Below are 16,664 nucleotides of genomic sequence, written 5' to 3'. Positions count from 1 at the left end.
TGACAGCCACCACCACCAGGCCCTCACCTGTCTGGTTGATGCTGACGCTGGCCGTGCGGAAGCTGCGGCTGGCCACCAGGTCCGAGACGCCGTTGCGGGCCTCCACGGCGAAGGTGTAGTTCATGTGGGGCTCCAGGTCACTGACTATCACGCTGGTGCGGGTCAGCTTGTTCGGGAGCTCGGAGTAGCGCACGCTGGCCTCGCAGGGTCTGCACTCGTCTGACTCGGGCAGGCACTGTTTGCAGGTGACCCTGTAGGTGATGTCTTCACGGCCCCCGTTGTCCAGGGGCGCCGTCCAGCGCAGCTCCACTTTGGCACCCATGCCCACGGCCGTGAGGGAGCTTGGGGCAGAGGGCGGGCCTGCACAGAGGGCAGAGGGCAGAGCTCGAACCCAGGTAGCCCTGGACATGGCAACCACCAGACCCTGGCCACCTGTCAACCTCCCTGACCCGCTGCACACTCACCTGTGCAGGGCATCGACAGCGAGTCCTGCGGGGCCCGGAAGTAGCCTTCCTCACACTCGCAGAACGTGGCCCCCTCGGAGGACGGCAGGGTGTGTGCGGGGCACTCCAAACAGGCACTCTCGGACGCCTCCGATTTGAAGAATCCAGACGAGCAGGCTGGTGGGCACAGGGACAGACATCGGTCAGTTCAACCAGTTCCCACGGCAACGGCTTTTCCACTCCCTGGCCACGGGACCCCGGGCAAGTCGCTCAGCCGCCATGGGCCTGTTTTCTCATCGTAAAATGTCCTGTGACGTGAACATGCATGGCAAGCACCTAGCTCACACTGGACACTCAGGACATACCTCATCTGCACGCCCCGAGCCTGTGCATCCCTCCCCACTGGCTCTTGCAAGAAGCGCCATGCCCCTGAGCTCGGCATTCAAGGCCCACGTCTTGCCCTCCGGCTTCCTTAGCATCCTCTCTCACACCTGCTCAGCACTGGACAGAGCTTGCTGTACCTCCTTTCATCTGTGCCAACCAGCCTGACGGGTCCCCACCTGGACGTCGGGCTGCCCAGGGCAGTAACTGCGTCTTCTTCACTGTTTGTTTTGATGACTATCACCACCACCTCAACTGGTCGGCCAGGCACACCAGCTCAGGATGCCACCCCTGCAGGTGCTCCCCCCGCGCCCAGATCCGACCGTCTTTCCGTTCTAGGGCTGGCCGACCAGAAAGCAGGAAAGGCCAGGCCCCCAGCATTTTCTCTGGGTCTGTTTCCAGGCCCGAGTCATTTCCGCCACTCACAAAGGCAGCCAGGAAGCAGTTCTTCCTCCCCCGATTGGTAGGTCCCGTCCTGGCAAGGCCGGCGAGGGGCTCAGGCACCTGACTCCAAGGCCTTTTTTCTCACACTGGCCTATCCTGCCCCTGCCCCAAGCCCCTTCCCGGCCCCACAGACAGGAAGCTGCCCAGACACAAGGCCCACTGTGCGGGGCTACCCAGGGCTTGAAGTGGACAGAGTGGAGAGGGGTCACCCTAGGGACACCTTCCAGAGCCCTACGATGACCGATACCCTCTTTCGGCTTAATCTGTGGATCCAACACTCACTGATCCTGGGCGGGCATGGGCCCGAGGTGTGACAAAGCCCCTGACTCGGGGAGCAGGAGCATGTGACCGTGTCTGCCATAAAGGAGTGGGCAAAGGGCTAAGGGGCCGGAAGCAACCTTGGCCAGAGGTCCGAGGAATCATGGAGGAGATATTTCAGCTGGGGTTTAAAGGCTGAGTAGGAGTTCGGTAGGGCAGAAATATGGGGAGGAGTTAGGGGTGAGAAACAGCAAGACTAACAGAAAGCATGAGTGGCTTTGTGGGCACAAATGGTGGGGGGCACCAGGCAATAAAGGCTGGGAGGTCTCCAGGAGCCAGAATGAGAAAGGCCTTTGATGCCAGGCCCAGGAGCTGGGGCCTTATCCTAAGGCAATGAGACCACTGAAGGTTTGATGCAGAGAACAGTGGCACAGTCAGATCTACACGGTCAAGATAAGCCTTGGACAAAGTCTCCCTCCTGTCCTGTCCCCTATGTGAGCAGAGGTGGGACGGGGACGGGAGTCAGGGGACAGGACTTAAAGAACACCCAGTTCCTTAAGGTCCTGGACAATGACTTCCTGCTAACGACTCTTCTTACAGGGGGGCCCTGGTGACCGTCCGTCCCAGCAGCCTCTCTCACCCCCTCCGCTGGCCCTGCCCTGTCAGAACCTCAGGACGTGCTGTAGGAAAGGGGACGTGTCCAGGACAGAGAGGGCCTGGAGCCCCAATAACGAACACTGACCACTGGTTAAACCACGACTGGGTGCAGCTCCTGGTCCAAGCGCCTGGCATTCCTTTAGTCCTCACGATAAGCCCGTTAAACCTGGGCACTGCGACCACTCACTCGCTTTGGAGGCGGGGACATGGCTGTGCAGAGAGGCCAGACAACTTGTCCAAGTTCACCAAGCTCCCGAGACACAAAAACAGGACCTAAACCCAGGATTGCTGGACTTTGAGCCCCTCTCCTTTCCCACCAGCATCTCAATGCGGAGCAAAGAGGGATCCATGTTCTGGAACAAGCCCGAAGCGGAGATGGCCTGCTTCAACAGCCAGACGATCCCAAGACTGACGTCAGAGCAGCTGGGAAAGGGGGTGGGGGTAGGGGTGGGGGGTCCTAACATAGGTCTTCTCACACTGGGCACATTTATGTCCTATGGCAGCGGTTCTCAACCTGTGGGTCGCGACCCCTTTGGGGGTCAAACGACCCTTTCACAGGGGTCGCCTAAGACCGTCGGAAAACACATATATAATTACATATTGTGTTTGTGATGAATCACTATGCTTTAATGATGTTCAATTTGTAACAATGAAATTGGGGGTCACCACAACATGAGGAACTGTATTAAAGGGTCGTGGCATTAGGAAGGTTGAGAACCACTGTCCTATGGGAAGAAAAGGGTGGACTCAAACCCAGGGTGGGTGGCCAAAGTCTCCTTCCAGTGTCCCAGTGTATTTAAGAAACTCCTGGGTGTTATGCATTCGTCCTCATATCTCATAGAAGACAAAATAGCTCTCTCCTCTCCCAAATCTTCGGGTAAAAATGAGACTCCAGAAAGCTGGGCCATGTTTATCCTGGGATTTCAGTTCCCCCAGATGCTCGGACTTGTCTGCCAGGGGTCTGCCCCCCGGGTGAGCGGTGCTGCAGGAGGCCTCGTCCCAGCAGGGTGGGGGGCTCAAAGGCCCCTAGAATCTCAATCGTACCTTTCCCGTCCAGGCTCTCAGTGTGGAGGGGACCGTGAGCCTCCACGAGCGCGGGCTTGGCTCTGCTTAAGGCTTTTGAGCCACCTGCAAACCCCCCACCATGCCCCCACCCCACAACCACGTGGCTGCGCCCCAGCCCCCCAGCCCTATGCCAAGGGGAGGAAGTGGGGGAAGAGTCGGGTTCCATTCTCTGGCCCCAGAGCCTGGGGGTGGCCCGCCTGCTGCCGGCAGGAAAGAGGGAATTTGGAGAGATTTCCGCTGCGGATGTGCCAGATAACACAGTGGAGAGGCAGCATCAACAGGGCATGTGCTTGCCTGACGAGAATGTGCTGCCCCCTCCTCCAACCACAGAACTCCAAGGGGCTCTCCCCGGGGCCACGCCAGAGCGTGCCCGTGCGCAGGGGCCTCCGAGTTCATGGGTAGGACACCAGCAGGCTCCTGTGTCTTCCTCTCTTTGCCTGACGGGATTTCCTGCCATTCTGGGCAGGCAAGCGGGGACAGGGGCCACACACTGGGTGTTCACACACACTCAGACACAGTCACACACCAAAATACACCCTGTCCCTTAGCCAACCAGCAAATCCTTCTGCATCCTCCCATAACCCAGCTTGGCTATTATAGAGCGCCTCTACACAGCCCTTCCAAACTGCCCAATTTCTGGCTCCCTTCTTGTCCCATTAGGGCATCTGTTACCCAGTTTCATATTTACCAAGTAGAAATTGAGTGCTCCCTACACTGGCACAGTGCTGGGTGCTGGGATACAACGGTGAGATAGATAAACACCATTTCTGCTCCAGGGGAATTCACAGCCTGGCTGTAATGCTCCATCCGAAATTATTTCCGCACATATTAGGAGCCGCTATGAGACTGGCAGCTCCTGGAGAGCAGGAAGGGAGTCCAATTTATCTGTGTCTGATGGCCCAGCAAAGGAGCTGGCACACAGTAGGTGCTTAGCTACTATTTGTGGGCTGGATGGATGGATAGATGAATGAATGAATGAATGAATGAATGTGTGAGTAAATGGCAAAACTTACAACGTGCACATTAAACACACGCTCTAGGACCAAGAAGTGAGCAGTCCAGGGAGAGACCCTGTGGGGATGGCGTGCCAGGGCATCCACCTGCCTACCTGCCTGGCACGCACCTGGCATTGGCACACCTGTGGAGATCTTCTCTGGCCCCACTCATCTGGCAGGCCTGTATCACTCTGAGTAGGGGAACTGGGGCACGGTGGCTGCACCCTGGGCTGTACCCCAGTTTTTCCAGTTCCCGGTACCCGCCCCTCAGGTGGCAGCGTGGGGTGACTCAGGGACAGACACCCTCTGGCATGATGCAAATCCAGCCCCTGGCAGAGCTCCTCTCCTCAGGCCCAACCGCCTCTCAGGCCAGTGGTGGGGAGGTCACAGGGGCAGGAGGTCACAGTAGCAATTCACCTGGGGCCAGCCACCTCCTCAAGCCGTGCCCAGCTGGTGTGCAGCGCCTCAGCCCAAGAATGCAGAGTGTGGACTTTGTCTCCTGCCCTCAGAGGCAGCCAGTGGCAACTCATAGTTACTGACCCAGCAAATGAGGGACATTGATAGCTCCGGGCCTGGGGGGCTTCTCGCTCCCTGGCAGGCCCTGTGGTCCCCACAGAAGCCGGTGTCTCCATGGCCCCGATTGCTGCCGCAAGGTGATTGCTGCCAGCACCCTGACGCTCTCACGCACGCACGCGCTCTGGGGAATTATCTTGGGGGCATTCCTCCACAAGCCATGATAAGCGAGGCTCCCCCACCCCCAGCCTCCCCGCTTCCTGCTCTCTCCCTACCACCAGCCTTTTATCTTCTGTTTGCTTTCCCTCGCCTCCTTCCTTCCTTCCTTCCGTTCTGGGGACCCACTCACCTCCGGTGAGGGAGGGAGGGGCCTCCCCAAGGAGCTGCCAGCACCTGAATTTGCCCCAGTGTGAGCTGAGGGTGGGGCAGACAGGGTGGGGGGGGGGGGCGCGAGGGCAACTCCACAGAACTGAGGCCCGGTGGCACCCAGAGCCCCCAGCCGTGTCCTGACAAAGCAGGGCTCCTGCCAAGGCCCAGGGGCACCTGCCTGAGACCCACCTCAACCAGAGCCTCTCCTGCCCAGGGCGTGCCTCCCGTCAGCTATGGACCCTGGACTAGGCTGGGGCCCCTCGGGATGCCAGTGCTAGGACCCTGCTCCTTGGCACATGGTGAGGTCCCACGGTCAACGGTCTGGCAGAGCAGCCCAGGTTCTGGACTGAGCCACAGCACAAAGTCACAGGAGGCAGACCCTGATTACAGGCCCAGAGGGGACTCCCCAAGGTCACCCAGCTATAGATGGAAGGACACATGCCAGGGGCAGCTGGGGACAACGTACTGCCCTCCTCGTTACAGGCCCCAGCTCTTTAGGTCACTGTTTCCATTCTCTGGGCCTCAGTGTCCTTCTCTGTAAAATGGGAATAAAATCCTCAGCCCCTCTGGTTGTTTGTGAAGATGGAAGAAAACCTTAGCATGGTGTCTGGAATGGGGCGTCCCTATGAACCGGGAATAGAGAAACTAAGGTAGAGAGGGGACATTCCCGGGGTCCTGAGCCCCTTCAGGGAGCAGGAGTCGCCAAGGAGGGAATTCCCAAACCCCCACCTCCAGCTCTGGCCTCCCAGCTGCTGGGCTGAGCCTCTGGCCAAAGCCGCTGGCCACCTGCTCACCTGGCCAGCAGTCCCATGGCCGAGGCGCCAGCCGGGGGGCCCGCCAGCTCAGCGGCCGATGCCAGCACAGGAAGCGGAGCCGAGAGGGAGACAAAGCCGCCCCAGGGGAGATGACGGTCAGCCTGTCAGCCTGAGTGACTCCACTGTCCTCCCAGCGGGGCCGGGGGTGGGGGTGCCGGAGTGAAGCTGGCTCATTCCTGACATAGCTCACGAGAGTTCTCCGGGCAGCGTGCCCACCTGTCCAACACAACACCTGGGAGTGCCTCCCTTCCGCTGGCCACTTAACTCTTTCCTGAGCTCGGAGCTTCCTGGGGAAAGAACCCTGAGGAGAAACAAACTTTGGGAATAACCTGGACCAGGTGCTGGGTGACCTCGGGGTACCCACGCCCCTTTTCTGGGCACAGTTTGTCATCAATACAAGCCCCAGTGGGAGAATCCAGGTCGCCAGGGTTCTCCCATTAGGAACAGGGAGGCAGACCCTACGACTCCCTCAATTTCTCCCTCAACGTGCACAGCAAACACCCCCCTGATCACCCCACCTCCTGCACGAGGACCTGCCAGCCTGGGGTTGCCCTGAGAGCTGGTCCCAAGGCCAAGCGCTGAGTCAGGGATTCCAAAGGAACTGGTCATTTCCCGCCCCATTTCCTGACCCATCCTCTAGCCTGGATGCCGCTGCGTCGCCTGCATTCAAATCCTGATGCAGCCACAGCTCAGCTGTGTGACTCTAGGCAAGTCTCTGAGCCTCAAATCCCTGTCTGTTAAACGGACCGGCAGAGCCCGGCTGGTATGGCTCAGTGGTTGAGCATCGACCTATGAACCAGGAGATCACGGTTCAATTCCCAGTCAGGATACATGCCCTAGGTTGCAGGCTTGGTCGCCAGTGTAGGGGGCGTGCAGGAGGCAGCCAGTCAATGATTCTCCCTCATCATTGATGTTTCTATCTCTCCCCCCCTCTCCCTTCCTCTCTGAAATCAATAAAAATATATTTTTTTAAAAAAGGAATGGCAGAAAGGTGGTGCGAACTCAGCACGAGCGTCCGGATAAGGGCTTGCCTAGCTGTGTGCCTGCCTTTGGAGAGCACTTGTCTATGCAAGTTGCTGTTATTCTCTCCATCGGCATCATGGTCAGGGGCTGCTGGGAAAAGCCTGGAGGGATACAGGGAAGCCAGGCTGGAGGCTCGCAGCCATACAGAGGGCCCCTGAGCACTGAAGGGAATTTTGGTAGAAGGATCCCGAGGAGGGAAAAGCAGGCAACAGGTGGCTGGCAGTTGAGAGGGTCCCACCGACAGAGTCAAAAGACTTCGATCTCGGAAACCAGTCCTCCCTACCCAGGGCTTGCTAGCTCTTCTCAAACAAAGCCTGCCAGAATCCTGACCCCCCACCTCCGGGGGAGGGAAGGCGGCCCTGCTTGCTGGAGGACCCCCCCACCCCACCCGCCCCGCACCCCAGTCCCAACCGTCCACTTATCTCTACAGGGCTTGAATCACCAGCCTGTGGAAAGTTTTCAGCTGCCCCTCACCCCCACCCCCGCATTCTTGTGTGAGGATGTCATGTGGGAGGAGTCTGCTCAACCCACTGGGCTGCCTCAGCCCCCCCCACCCCACCCCCTCGTCATTGTCTGAAACTGGGAGTGTGCACTTGAGGTCACCTAAATCAGGGGCCGCCTCACGCAGCAAAGGGGAGCTGCGAGGACAGCAAGGTGGTAAGAACGGCCGGAACGGAGACTGCACCGCAGGCTTATGGCCTGAAAGGCTCTTAGGGAACTTCCCATCCAGGGTTTTGCAGACTGTGTTAGGCAAGGTTCTGGGGATTCGTTTTAGGAGGCAAGTGGGGCCTATCAGAAAGGGCTTCAGGCTCCTCCAACGCTTCCACCCACTTCCTAGGTTGTAGGATCCACGGCTAAAAACCAAGTATAAAGTCAGCTGTAACACTTGAACTTCGCATTTTATTGACACCTAAGGCCAGAGATGAATAGAGATGTACCCAAGGTCACCCAGTGGGTATGTGCAACTGCACGGACTAAATCCCCAATTTCTCAACACCCCGCTTATCTTAGCAAAGAAGCTCCCAGAGAAAGGGGATGAGCTGGCCTTCCAAAGGTCGGCCTGCATTCCACAAATGCCCTGCCCCACAGCCGTTTCCAGAAAAAAAAAAAATCACCCAATAAAAAAAGTCCATGTTGCTGCAGCGATTTCCGCTGTCACAGGCCCTGGCCGTGCCAAGCCGCAGCCTCCCCACGTGAGCTCACCAATGCCCAGAGAGAGTCTGATTTAACTGGCCCCCTCTCTGGTTTGATTTGTCGTCAGAAGAAGCCCCTAGGAGAGAATCTGGGTCTATGGCCCGTGGAGGGTCAGGTGAGGAGAGGGGGGCGGACAGATCCTCTATCTTCCTTCCACCTTTTCCCCAACACGGGCATTTTTCAAAAGCTCCCAGATAATTTTCCTGGGAAGCCAGGGGATGTGAATCCAGGGTCCAATTCACTGACCTCCACGTACAGAAAAGGAGCTCAAGACCCAGAGAGATTAAGTGACTTGCCTAAGGTCACACAGTGAGTTAACAGAGATGGAACTGGTTCCTGGGACTGGACCAGGTGTCCACAGTGCTGGTATATACGTAGTAGATACCCAAGCTATTCTTGTGGGATGAATCAAAAATAACAATCACACTTAAGAGCACTTATGTGTCAGACACTGACCTAATCAGTTTATGAGCATTAAGTCATTTAATTATCACAACAACTCTACAAGATGGGCCCTATGTTCATCTCCACTTTACCGATGAGAAAACCCAGGCACAGAGAGGTTAAGGAACCGGCTTAAAGTCACAGAGCTAAGCATAGAGCTGGGATTTGCAGCCAGGCATTCTTGTCCTGGAGTCCTTGCTTGTAACCTGGATACTAGACTCCATTCATTCATTTCACAATTCATTCGTTCTCAATGGAATAAAAAACCCGAAGTCTAGGAAGACTTTGCGGTTTCCACTAAGAGAACCACATCAGCGCAGGGATGACCTTACCAAGATCCCACAGTCCTGGGAACACAGGCTCCACCCCAGAACCCCTACCCCAGGCCACCCCTGCACCATGACTCACCCTGGCAGGCGTCCTCCACCTTCTCGTAGCCCTCCTGGCACAGGCACTGACCGATGGGCACCAGCCACTCGCCGTCGACTGCACAGTGCATGCGGGGCTCTTCGCCCCCAGGGGGAACCACAGCATGGTCCACACAAGTGCCTGCCACGGTGGCCAGGGAGGGCGCGTCGGAGCCGGCGATGGTCTCGGGGAAGCGGGCCAGGCCCTGCAGCAGCTCGGGGCACTTCTTGTAGTAGACGCGGACGGAGAGCAGCGCCACGCAGGCGCCGATGTCCTGGAAGGCCAGGTAGAAGCCCTTGTGGGTGAGCGGCCCCACGGAGCGCTCCTCCACGTTCAGCTTCACGTGGCGGGCCTCGAAGTCGCTGCTGACTGTGATCTCGTCGGGCGCGATGGTATCGATCTTCTTGAACTGGCGCTTCTGGAAGTTGGTGCCGTAGTCCACATCCGACTCGGCGTAGTAGAGGTTGAAGGTCTCCTTGCAGGAGCTGGCGCCCCCCGGGAAGCTGTTGCAGTCGCGCACGGTGAACTTGAGCTCGATGAAGATCCGCTCGGCCTCGCCGCGGTACACCCAGTTGGTGCGCAGCCAGTTATCCTGGTCGCCGGCCACCACGTTGCACACGGAGTACATGTAGATGGGCGTGTCGTCCATGATGTTCTGCATCAGGTCCCACTGTGGGGGCCGACAAGTTAGTGTGGGTAGGCCCCCGGGGGGGAAACTGAGGCCCAGAGGCAATGCCCAGGCGGCAGCCCTGGGCACCAGGAAGACACTTTTCAGTTCTTGCCATCCTCATTCTACAGGGAAGGAAACTGAGGCCCAGAGAGGTGCTTCGTGTCACCCCCACACACTAGAAGTACCAACTGAGCCGGGAGTCGTCCCTGTTGTTTCTGATCCCAATGTCAGGGTGCTGAACCCCTATATTAGACTGTGGTCTGGGGCGGGGAGGAGACGGACTCCATGTGACCGCAGGTGGAGCACTGAAGCTCTCCAGGCCTCCACGTCTACATCTGCAGACTGGGGACAAGATCTAGCCCACAGAATTGCTGTCAGGATAAATGACAGAATGTCTACAAACTGCTGAGCACACTGCCTGGCAGGGTAAGATGAAAGAGCTGTCATACAACAGCTGGTGTCATCAGCATTATCACCATCATCATCATCATCATCATTATTCACTGTGTGCGCATGTGAGCGGCAGGGGAAGAGGCTAGGTCAGAAACAATGGGTGATCTCCCATCATTTAGATTTTGGCTTTGGGACAGAGGAGCGCATCTTCTTCCCTCCTCAGAACATAGCTTGGCCTCCTCCAGGAAGACTTCCCAGGTTGGGCCAAGGTGGGGCCACATGCCCCTCTCTGGCCCCCAGTCTCATGTCCCCCGTGTCGAAGTACTTGGCACCTACGTGGTAACACCTACATCTGGCTCCCACACTCGATTCTGAGCTCCTTGGGGTAGGGACTGGTCTAATGCATTTCTGTATGCACAGGGCCTACCTGGAACAGAGTAGGTACTCAGGAAAGTATTTGTTGAATGAATGAGTGCATGCATGAATGAAAGCAGAGGGGCTGAGGAAAGAAGCCTGGGCCGCACTGTGTGTCAAAATCCAAGGCCTCGAATGCCCTTGGGCCTCAGTTTCCCACTCTGTATAATGACTGGGTTAGGTGAAATGATCTGAGATGCCTCCCAGCTGGACATTCCAGGATCCAGGAAATCCGCTAGAGCTGTCATCCAGGCCTCCTCGAAGCTAAGGTGACCAGGGACAAGCACCTAACTCACGCAGATCTTTCCAGCAGTGGGAGCTGTCCCAACGAGCCCCCTAGAGACACACTTCTCCATGGCTCAGGGCCCCAGGACAAACTCAGCAAGGGCCCATTGTACAGCAGGGCAAACTGAGGCCCAGTGAGCAGCAATATCTTCAAGGCCACATGGTAGTGACGCACAAAGCTGGAGAAAGGACCCCAGCATCTTGCCCTCCAGACTGGGTCATAACAGGCCAGGGCAGAGGGGAGACAACTTGGATGGGGATGACGCAAAACAAACTCAGCCCCGAGCAGGAAGGGGAAGCAACAGCTGGGGGAGCAGAGAGGAACTTGATCCTTTTCCCAGGCTGGGGGCTGTGGGCACCTGGGAGCCACTGTTCCCTGTCTCTCCCTCACCCCGCACCTCCTGGGCTGGGACCTGGAAGACAGGGGGAGCCTTTAACCCCTTCCCTCCCAAGATAGTCCCCCTGACCACCAGCCCCTGGGGGTATCCAAGCCCAGGGTGGCTGCCACCACCCCTCCCAACCTTAGGCTAAAGGGTCCCTGCTCTGCCAGGGCCTTCAGCTGTCTCCCAGCTCCTTCCACCTTTCAGGTCCCTCCCTACCACCTCCTAATCCCCAGCCCATCCTGGGATGTCTACCTGTAAGCTGGCGTGAGAAGCAGGACACTAAGTATGAACCCTGGCTGAGCTGTTTGATCTAGACTGGCCCCATCCTCCCTGGGTCTCAGCACCCCCATTCCCATGCCCCCGCCCGACCCCGAAGGCTTACCCCTTTGCCGTACGGGTGCGTGAGCCAGCCGAGTTCCCCGTTTGCTGCAGCAAAGTCCAGCAAAACAACTGGAAGAGACAGGAGAGGAGGCCAGTAAGCTTGGGGGCATCTTCGGGGGTCAGGCCATGGTGGGAAAGTGACAGTCCTCCAGGAACCCCAAGAGTCCTTGTCGGCTTCTTCAGCCCAGAGAGAGACCCCACTGTACGGGGTCACCGTATCCATGAGACCCGTCCCTCAACACGTAGGGAAACAGAGGCCCAGGGAAGGGACGGGACCCAGTCAAAGCTACACAGCGGGTCGGGTGATGACGAGGCCTCCTGTTTCCTAGGCCATGACTCCAGCCATGCCACCCTCTCAGTCAGCCTCCAGCTGGGCAGAGCAGGACAGCTCAGCCCAGCGGGGAGACAGCAGCTGGGCAGAGAGCTGGGGCTGTCAGGGCTGAGCTGTTAAGTGATACCACGCGGCCCTGTCTGCTTCCTGGGACAAGGCCTCTGGACAGCACTTCACAGGCACGTGGGCCTTGGGGGCCCTGGTGCCTATTCCTGCCCCATCCTCAACCCCACCAAACCACATAGCACACATAGATGCTCACACATATGTGCACACACGTCTCGTGGTCCTGCAAGGAGAGAGGGCTGCTAACAGGTGGGAACGGCTCCAGGGAGTGGAGGGGGAACCGGTAGGGGGTGTCTGGAAACCGATCTTCCCACCACAAAAGCCACAGAGCAGGCGGGATAAAGACCTGAACCGCGGGGCCTCTAGGAGGGGCCCAAAGATACACACAGCTGGTGAGGTCCCCTCCTTGGGAAAAGTCGCTCCCGCTGCCCTGTCCCTCACCCCCCTGGCCACTGCCCTGCAGAGGTGCCTGTGGGACCAGGGATGGAAACCCTTGGAGGGGACTTCCAGGCCCCGAGGGACCAGATTCCAGGACCACCTGGCCCCAGAGAGGCATCTGGAGCCTGAGGGAGGGACTCACCGCCAGGGGCTTCCCTACATCCAGCCCTGCCCTCGGGCAGCTCCCACCCATCCACCCTGGCTCTCTGCCAGGCTCAACGGCTGCAGCCAAGACCCAGTGGGTACTGCTCCGCCTCCATTTCCAAGTAAAGCCCAGGTAGCTGCCAACAGGTGCCTCCCACCCTGGAGGGCAAGGACATTGGGGAGGCTGAGGCATGGGACCTAAGAAAGGTCCACAAATTCAGAGGATAAAGCCCTAAGGTGAGAGGTAAGGGACCAAGTACCCGTTCCTTTGGGCCCTGGAGCATGAGGAGTAGGACCTCAGGAAGCAGCATTGCTCGGGGCCAGGACCTGGGAGAAGGGCTCTGAGGGCGGATCTCCAGGCAGCAGAGAACAGAGAGGGGCCTGGTTCAGAGATGGGAGCTGGGGGTGGGCCAAGCCAGGGACCTGATGTCTTAGAAACCCTTCCCCAAGGTAAGACTGCCAGGCTCCCCTGAACTGAAGCCCTGGGTGTGAGGCACTGCCATCTGACCGATGGCCAGGGCCACCTCTCTCTAGGAAGAGCCCAGCAGCCCAGACAGGGGCCAGGGAATATGAGGTGGCACCTGCCCCAAGACCGTAAGGGTAGGGTAGGGGGGCTGGAGGGTGGATGGGGCAGGGATTTGTTCAGACATGCCCAGGGCCCAGGCTTGGAAAATTCACTAACTCCTCTAGCAAATGGAATGTTTGGGCTACACAGGAAGAAATCTGGAGGTTCCTGGCGGCAGCCTGGGGGGAGGTGTTTGGAAGTGGGGGGGGGGTCCGCCAGGACAATGGTGAGTGCCCACCCGCCTCCACAGACAGGTAGGAAGCCAAAGGAGGGGGCTCATGACTCCCAGGCTCTAAAGGGTTCATCTGACATGGCGGGAACCCCACAACCCCTGCCAGAGCGGGGCTCCCCTTCCAACCCTCAGGCCTGGCTCTGGAAGTATCACAGGGCTCAATCTGAGAAGGAAAAAAGCCTTCACACAGGAAGGAGCCCCCGCCCGGGAAATTCCCTCGAACCGATCACCAGGAACAGGAGCCCAGCCCTGGCTGCCCCTCCACCCTGCTCTTCCAGGGCCTGAGGCACCTGCTTCCCTGGAAGGGGTGGTGGGGGCTGGGAGCCCCTCAGCTGCCCCCAAAGGCTTCACCGAGAGGCCTGGGCTGGGCAGGGCTCATCCAGGAGCCCTGGGTCCCTCGCTCCACCCCCAGGAAAGCCTCCTCCAACTTAAGTTCCATCATTAGTGTCACCCTTTGCAGGTCCCAGTGCAATACCTCCCACTCCCCTAGCGTCACCTCCCTGTTCCCCATCTCTGCAACCAAGACTGGTTAAAGGGAGAGGCAAGAGACTGTGTGAGTGTGTGTGTGTGTGTGTGTGTGTGTGCGCGCGCGCGGAGGGGGTGGGCGGGGGGAGATGAAGAAAAAAGAGGAGATAGAGCTGGACTCTTACAGAATCAAGAAGCCAAGGGCTTTCCAGGCCTCCTGAGCACTCTCCAGGCCTTTTCCCATCAGCACCTCAAGCCAGCAACCCCTGCACCTCTGCCCAGCTATTTCCACTTCCCAGGAAAATCCACCATGAAACCACAAGGCAAGGGGCCCGGAGCTCTGGCAGCCCAAGAAGCCAGATGCTCAGATCTGACCCTCGCTGTGCACAGGGCCCTGCCTGGTGAGGGCTTGGCCCTCCCTCAGTTTCCCTGTTGTAAAGATTCAATGTCTTTTGAGAATCTAACAGGTTCCATCTGAGTCTCCAAATACAGCCTGGCTCCTCTACCCTCGGGGAGGGGGGTGAGAAAGAAGAATGGAACTGAGCAGCAGCCTGGGTTAAGGGAGAAAGGGACGTGTGTGTCCTTCTCTCGCCCCCAACCCACCCCTAGGCAGATCCACCACATCAGCCTGAATCCCAAAAACATAACAAACTAGCAGCTGCCATCCGGGCCATCACTGCCCCCACCCCACCCCACCCCAAGGCTCCACTCCCTCTGGGAGTCGTTCAAAGGGACTCCGGGAGCCTACATATAAATAGTCCCCCATCCCAGGACTCTGCCAGACGCGCCCATTTCCTCCCCCATCCCATGGAAGTCACCTAGGCTGGGCAGGGCTCCACGTGGGAACGCGGGGACCAGGCCGCTGCAGGTACAATCACCCAGCAGCGTCAGTGCAGCCTAATCCCCCAGCCCCCACGGGCAGCCTTTGAAAAGGGCCTGCAGTGATTCCAGCTGTCTCTCCCCTTCTCTCCAACCACAGTCCCCAAGGAAGGGGGAGGACCAAAAGCTGAGGGGGTGGGGGTACTGAGGGCCACGGAAATCCCTGCCATCCATTCCCCCTGGGAGCTGCAACCAGCAGCCGTGGCTGCCCCAGAGACTGGCACAGAAGGCCACCCCACACCTCCACCCCCGAGGGCCCCAGCTCCGGCCTGAGCTCCCAACACGCAGGAGCAACACCCCCGACCTCCGTTCGGGAGGCGGAAAACGAAGGCCAGGCGCAAGGAAACTTCTCACCGGGCCAGGGCTTCCTCCGCCCTTCCCCCTGGTGGAGCCTGCGGAAGCCTCTGCCCAGGCCCCGCGCACAACACGCGTTCTCACCATGGGACACTGAAGCCGGCCTCTGCGGGGTGGACAGGCAGGTCCGGGGCCCCGGGCAGGAGCCCCCCTCCCCTCCCCGACCCCAGCTGAGGAGTAACGCCCCCGTCCGCACACTCCCCCGGCCCGGGCCGCCTCCCCAAGTGCGGCGCAGGGAGCGCCGGGGCGGGGGTGGGTGATTCAGTCCCCAGCCTCGGGTGCCCGGCCTCCCTGGTGGCCCCGGGGTGATGGCTCCACACCTCGAGGCCGCGCCCCCACCTGCCGCATTTCCCCGTTCTGAGTCACCCCTGGCTTGCTCAGAACGCTTGACTTTGGGACTTCCTGTCGGCACTGGCGGCTGCGAACCTGTGCCCCGCGCCTGGAAGTGCGGGGTGGGAAGGAGGACAGGCTACGCGTGGGCAGACTGACCCGAAACTCCCCTCACGCTCTCTTCCCAGACTGGAGGCAGAACAGGGGCCGAGGGGGGGCGAGGAGTGGAGAAAATCTCAGGGGGCAGGGACTTCGGCAGTGTGCGCCCCGCCAGCCCAGGAGCCCCCTCCCCAAAATGAGGGGCCTTCACAGAAATGCCTTCTCCGCAAAATCGGAGCAAACGGGTTAGTGAATTCAGATCACCAAGAGGCTGAGTCCGCGCACCGAGAGCCCTTCCGACACCCCGTTTTCCAAGGGACCCCCGTGCCCCCGCCGGGATGCGTTCCTGAGTCGGCGCCGGGGCTGCAACCGCGTGGCCCGCGTCTCGTTCCCTTCTCCGCGGCCGCCGAGCCCCGCGCTCCCGGGCCGCTACCCCTCAGCCTCTAAAACCCCGGGTGTGGGAAGCGGGTGGGGGGTCCCAGGTTTGTCCCAGTCGCGGTCCGCGCGCCTCCCAACCCCAGCGGAGGCTCCGGGGCTGGGCGGCGCCAGGTCGGTTTCCAAAGTTGCGCGCGGCGAAGCGCACGGAGCTCGAGGAGGCGCCGAGGTTCGGGAACCGGCAGCCCGGGCTGGGGCGCCGCCGCGCACACAAACTCACCTTCCTTGCCCTGCGCCGCGGTAGCGACCAGCATGCAGCCCCACAGCAGGGCGAGACAGGTACGGGGCCTCCGACGCTCCATGCCACGCTCCTTGCTCTCGGCCTGATCCCTGCCCGGCTCCCGCACGCCCGCAAGCCGGCTCCGGTGTTCCGCTCCCGCCCGCTGCCCGCGCGCAACTTCAGCACCTCCTGCCCCAATCCTTAATGGAAGTTGGGTGAGAACCGGCTCCTGTTCATTCATGCCCCAAGCTGACGTCACCTAAGCCACGCCCCTAGGAATGTCTTTAAAGGGGCCGGGCTAGCTTCAGGAGAGAAGGGAGAGGAAGTCCCCAGACGTTTGGAAAGGACTAAGGGGCCCTCTGGACTCGCTGGCGCCCCCCAAGGCCTTCCCAAGTTTGAGTGCCTCAAAGTGCCAGTGCCTGCAGGGCTAGTCCTAGGTGATCTCTGAGCCTGGATCCTCGCCCCACGCACTGGGATGGTTTTGCTCTGAGCCATCCCCACTCTTACCCTTTGCCCTCTGGGACCCTGCTGAACAGTGTGGCCCGAGACCTGAGCTGAAATGGGCCGGGGT

At 59.5% G+C, this 16,664-nt stretch overlaps 1 protein-coding gene across 1 annotated transcript in view; it reads right to left on the bottom strand.

Moving 5' to 3' along the window:
- The window catches only part of EPHA2 (EPH receptor A2), a 28,287-nt gene extending 11,954 nt beyond the window's left edge, over positions 1 to 16,333 (bottom strand). The window contains exons 1-5 of the mRNA XM_006105752.3: positions 16,094 to 16,333; positions 11,537 to 11,604; positions 9,010 to 9,679; positions 465 to 620; positions 28 to 360 (exon numbers count right to left, since the gene is read on the bottom strand). Coding sequence (XP_006105814.2) covers positions 28 to 360; positions 465 to 620; positions 9,010 to 9,679; positions 11,537 to 11,604; positions 16,094 to 16,175 — 1,309 coding nt within the window. The 5' untranslated portion in view covers positions 16,176 to 16,333. The remainder of the gene's footprint in view (positions 1 to 27; positions 361 to 464; positions 621 to 9,009; positions 9,680 to 11,536; positions 11,605 to 16,093) is intronic.
- Positions 16,334 to 16,664: the final 331 nt, after the last annotated feature.

This window comes from Myotis lucifugus, unplaced genomic scaffold, assembly GCF_000147115.1.
Source record: "Myotis lucifugus unplaced genomic scaffold, Myoluc2.0 scaffold_720, whole genome shotgun sequence".
In the NCBI taxonomy this organism is placed as follows: Eukaryota; Metazoa; Chordata; class Mammalia; order Chiroptera; family Vespertilionidae; genus Myotis; species Myotis lucifugus.
The sequence above is the reverse complement of the archived record's forward strand: the minus strand, read 5'-3'. Positions and strand labels throughout refer to the sequence as shown.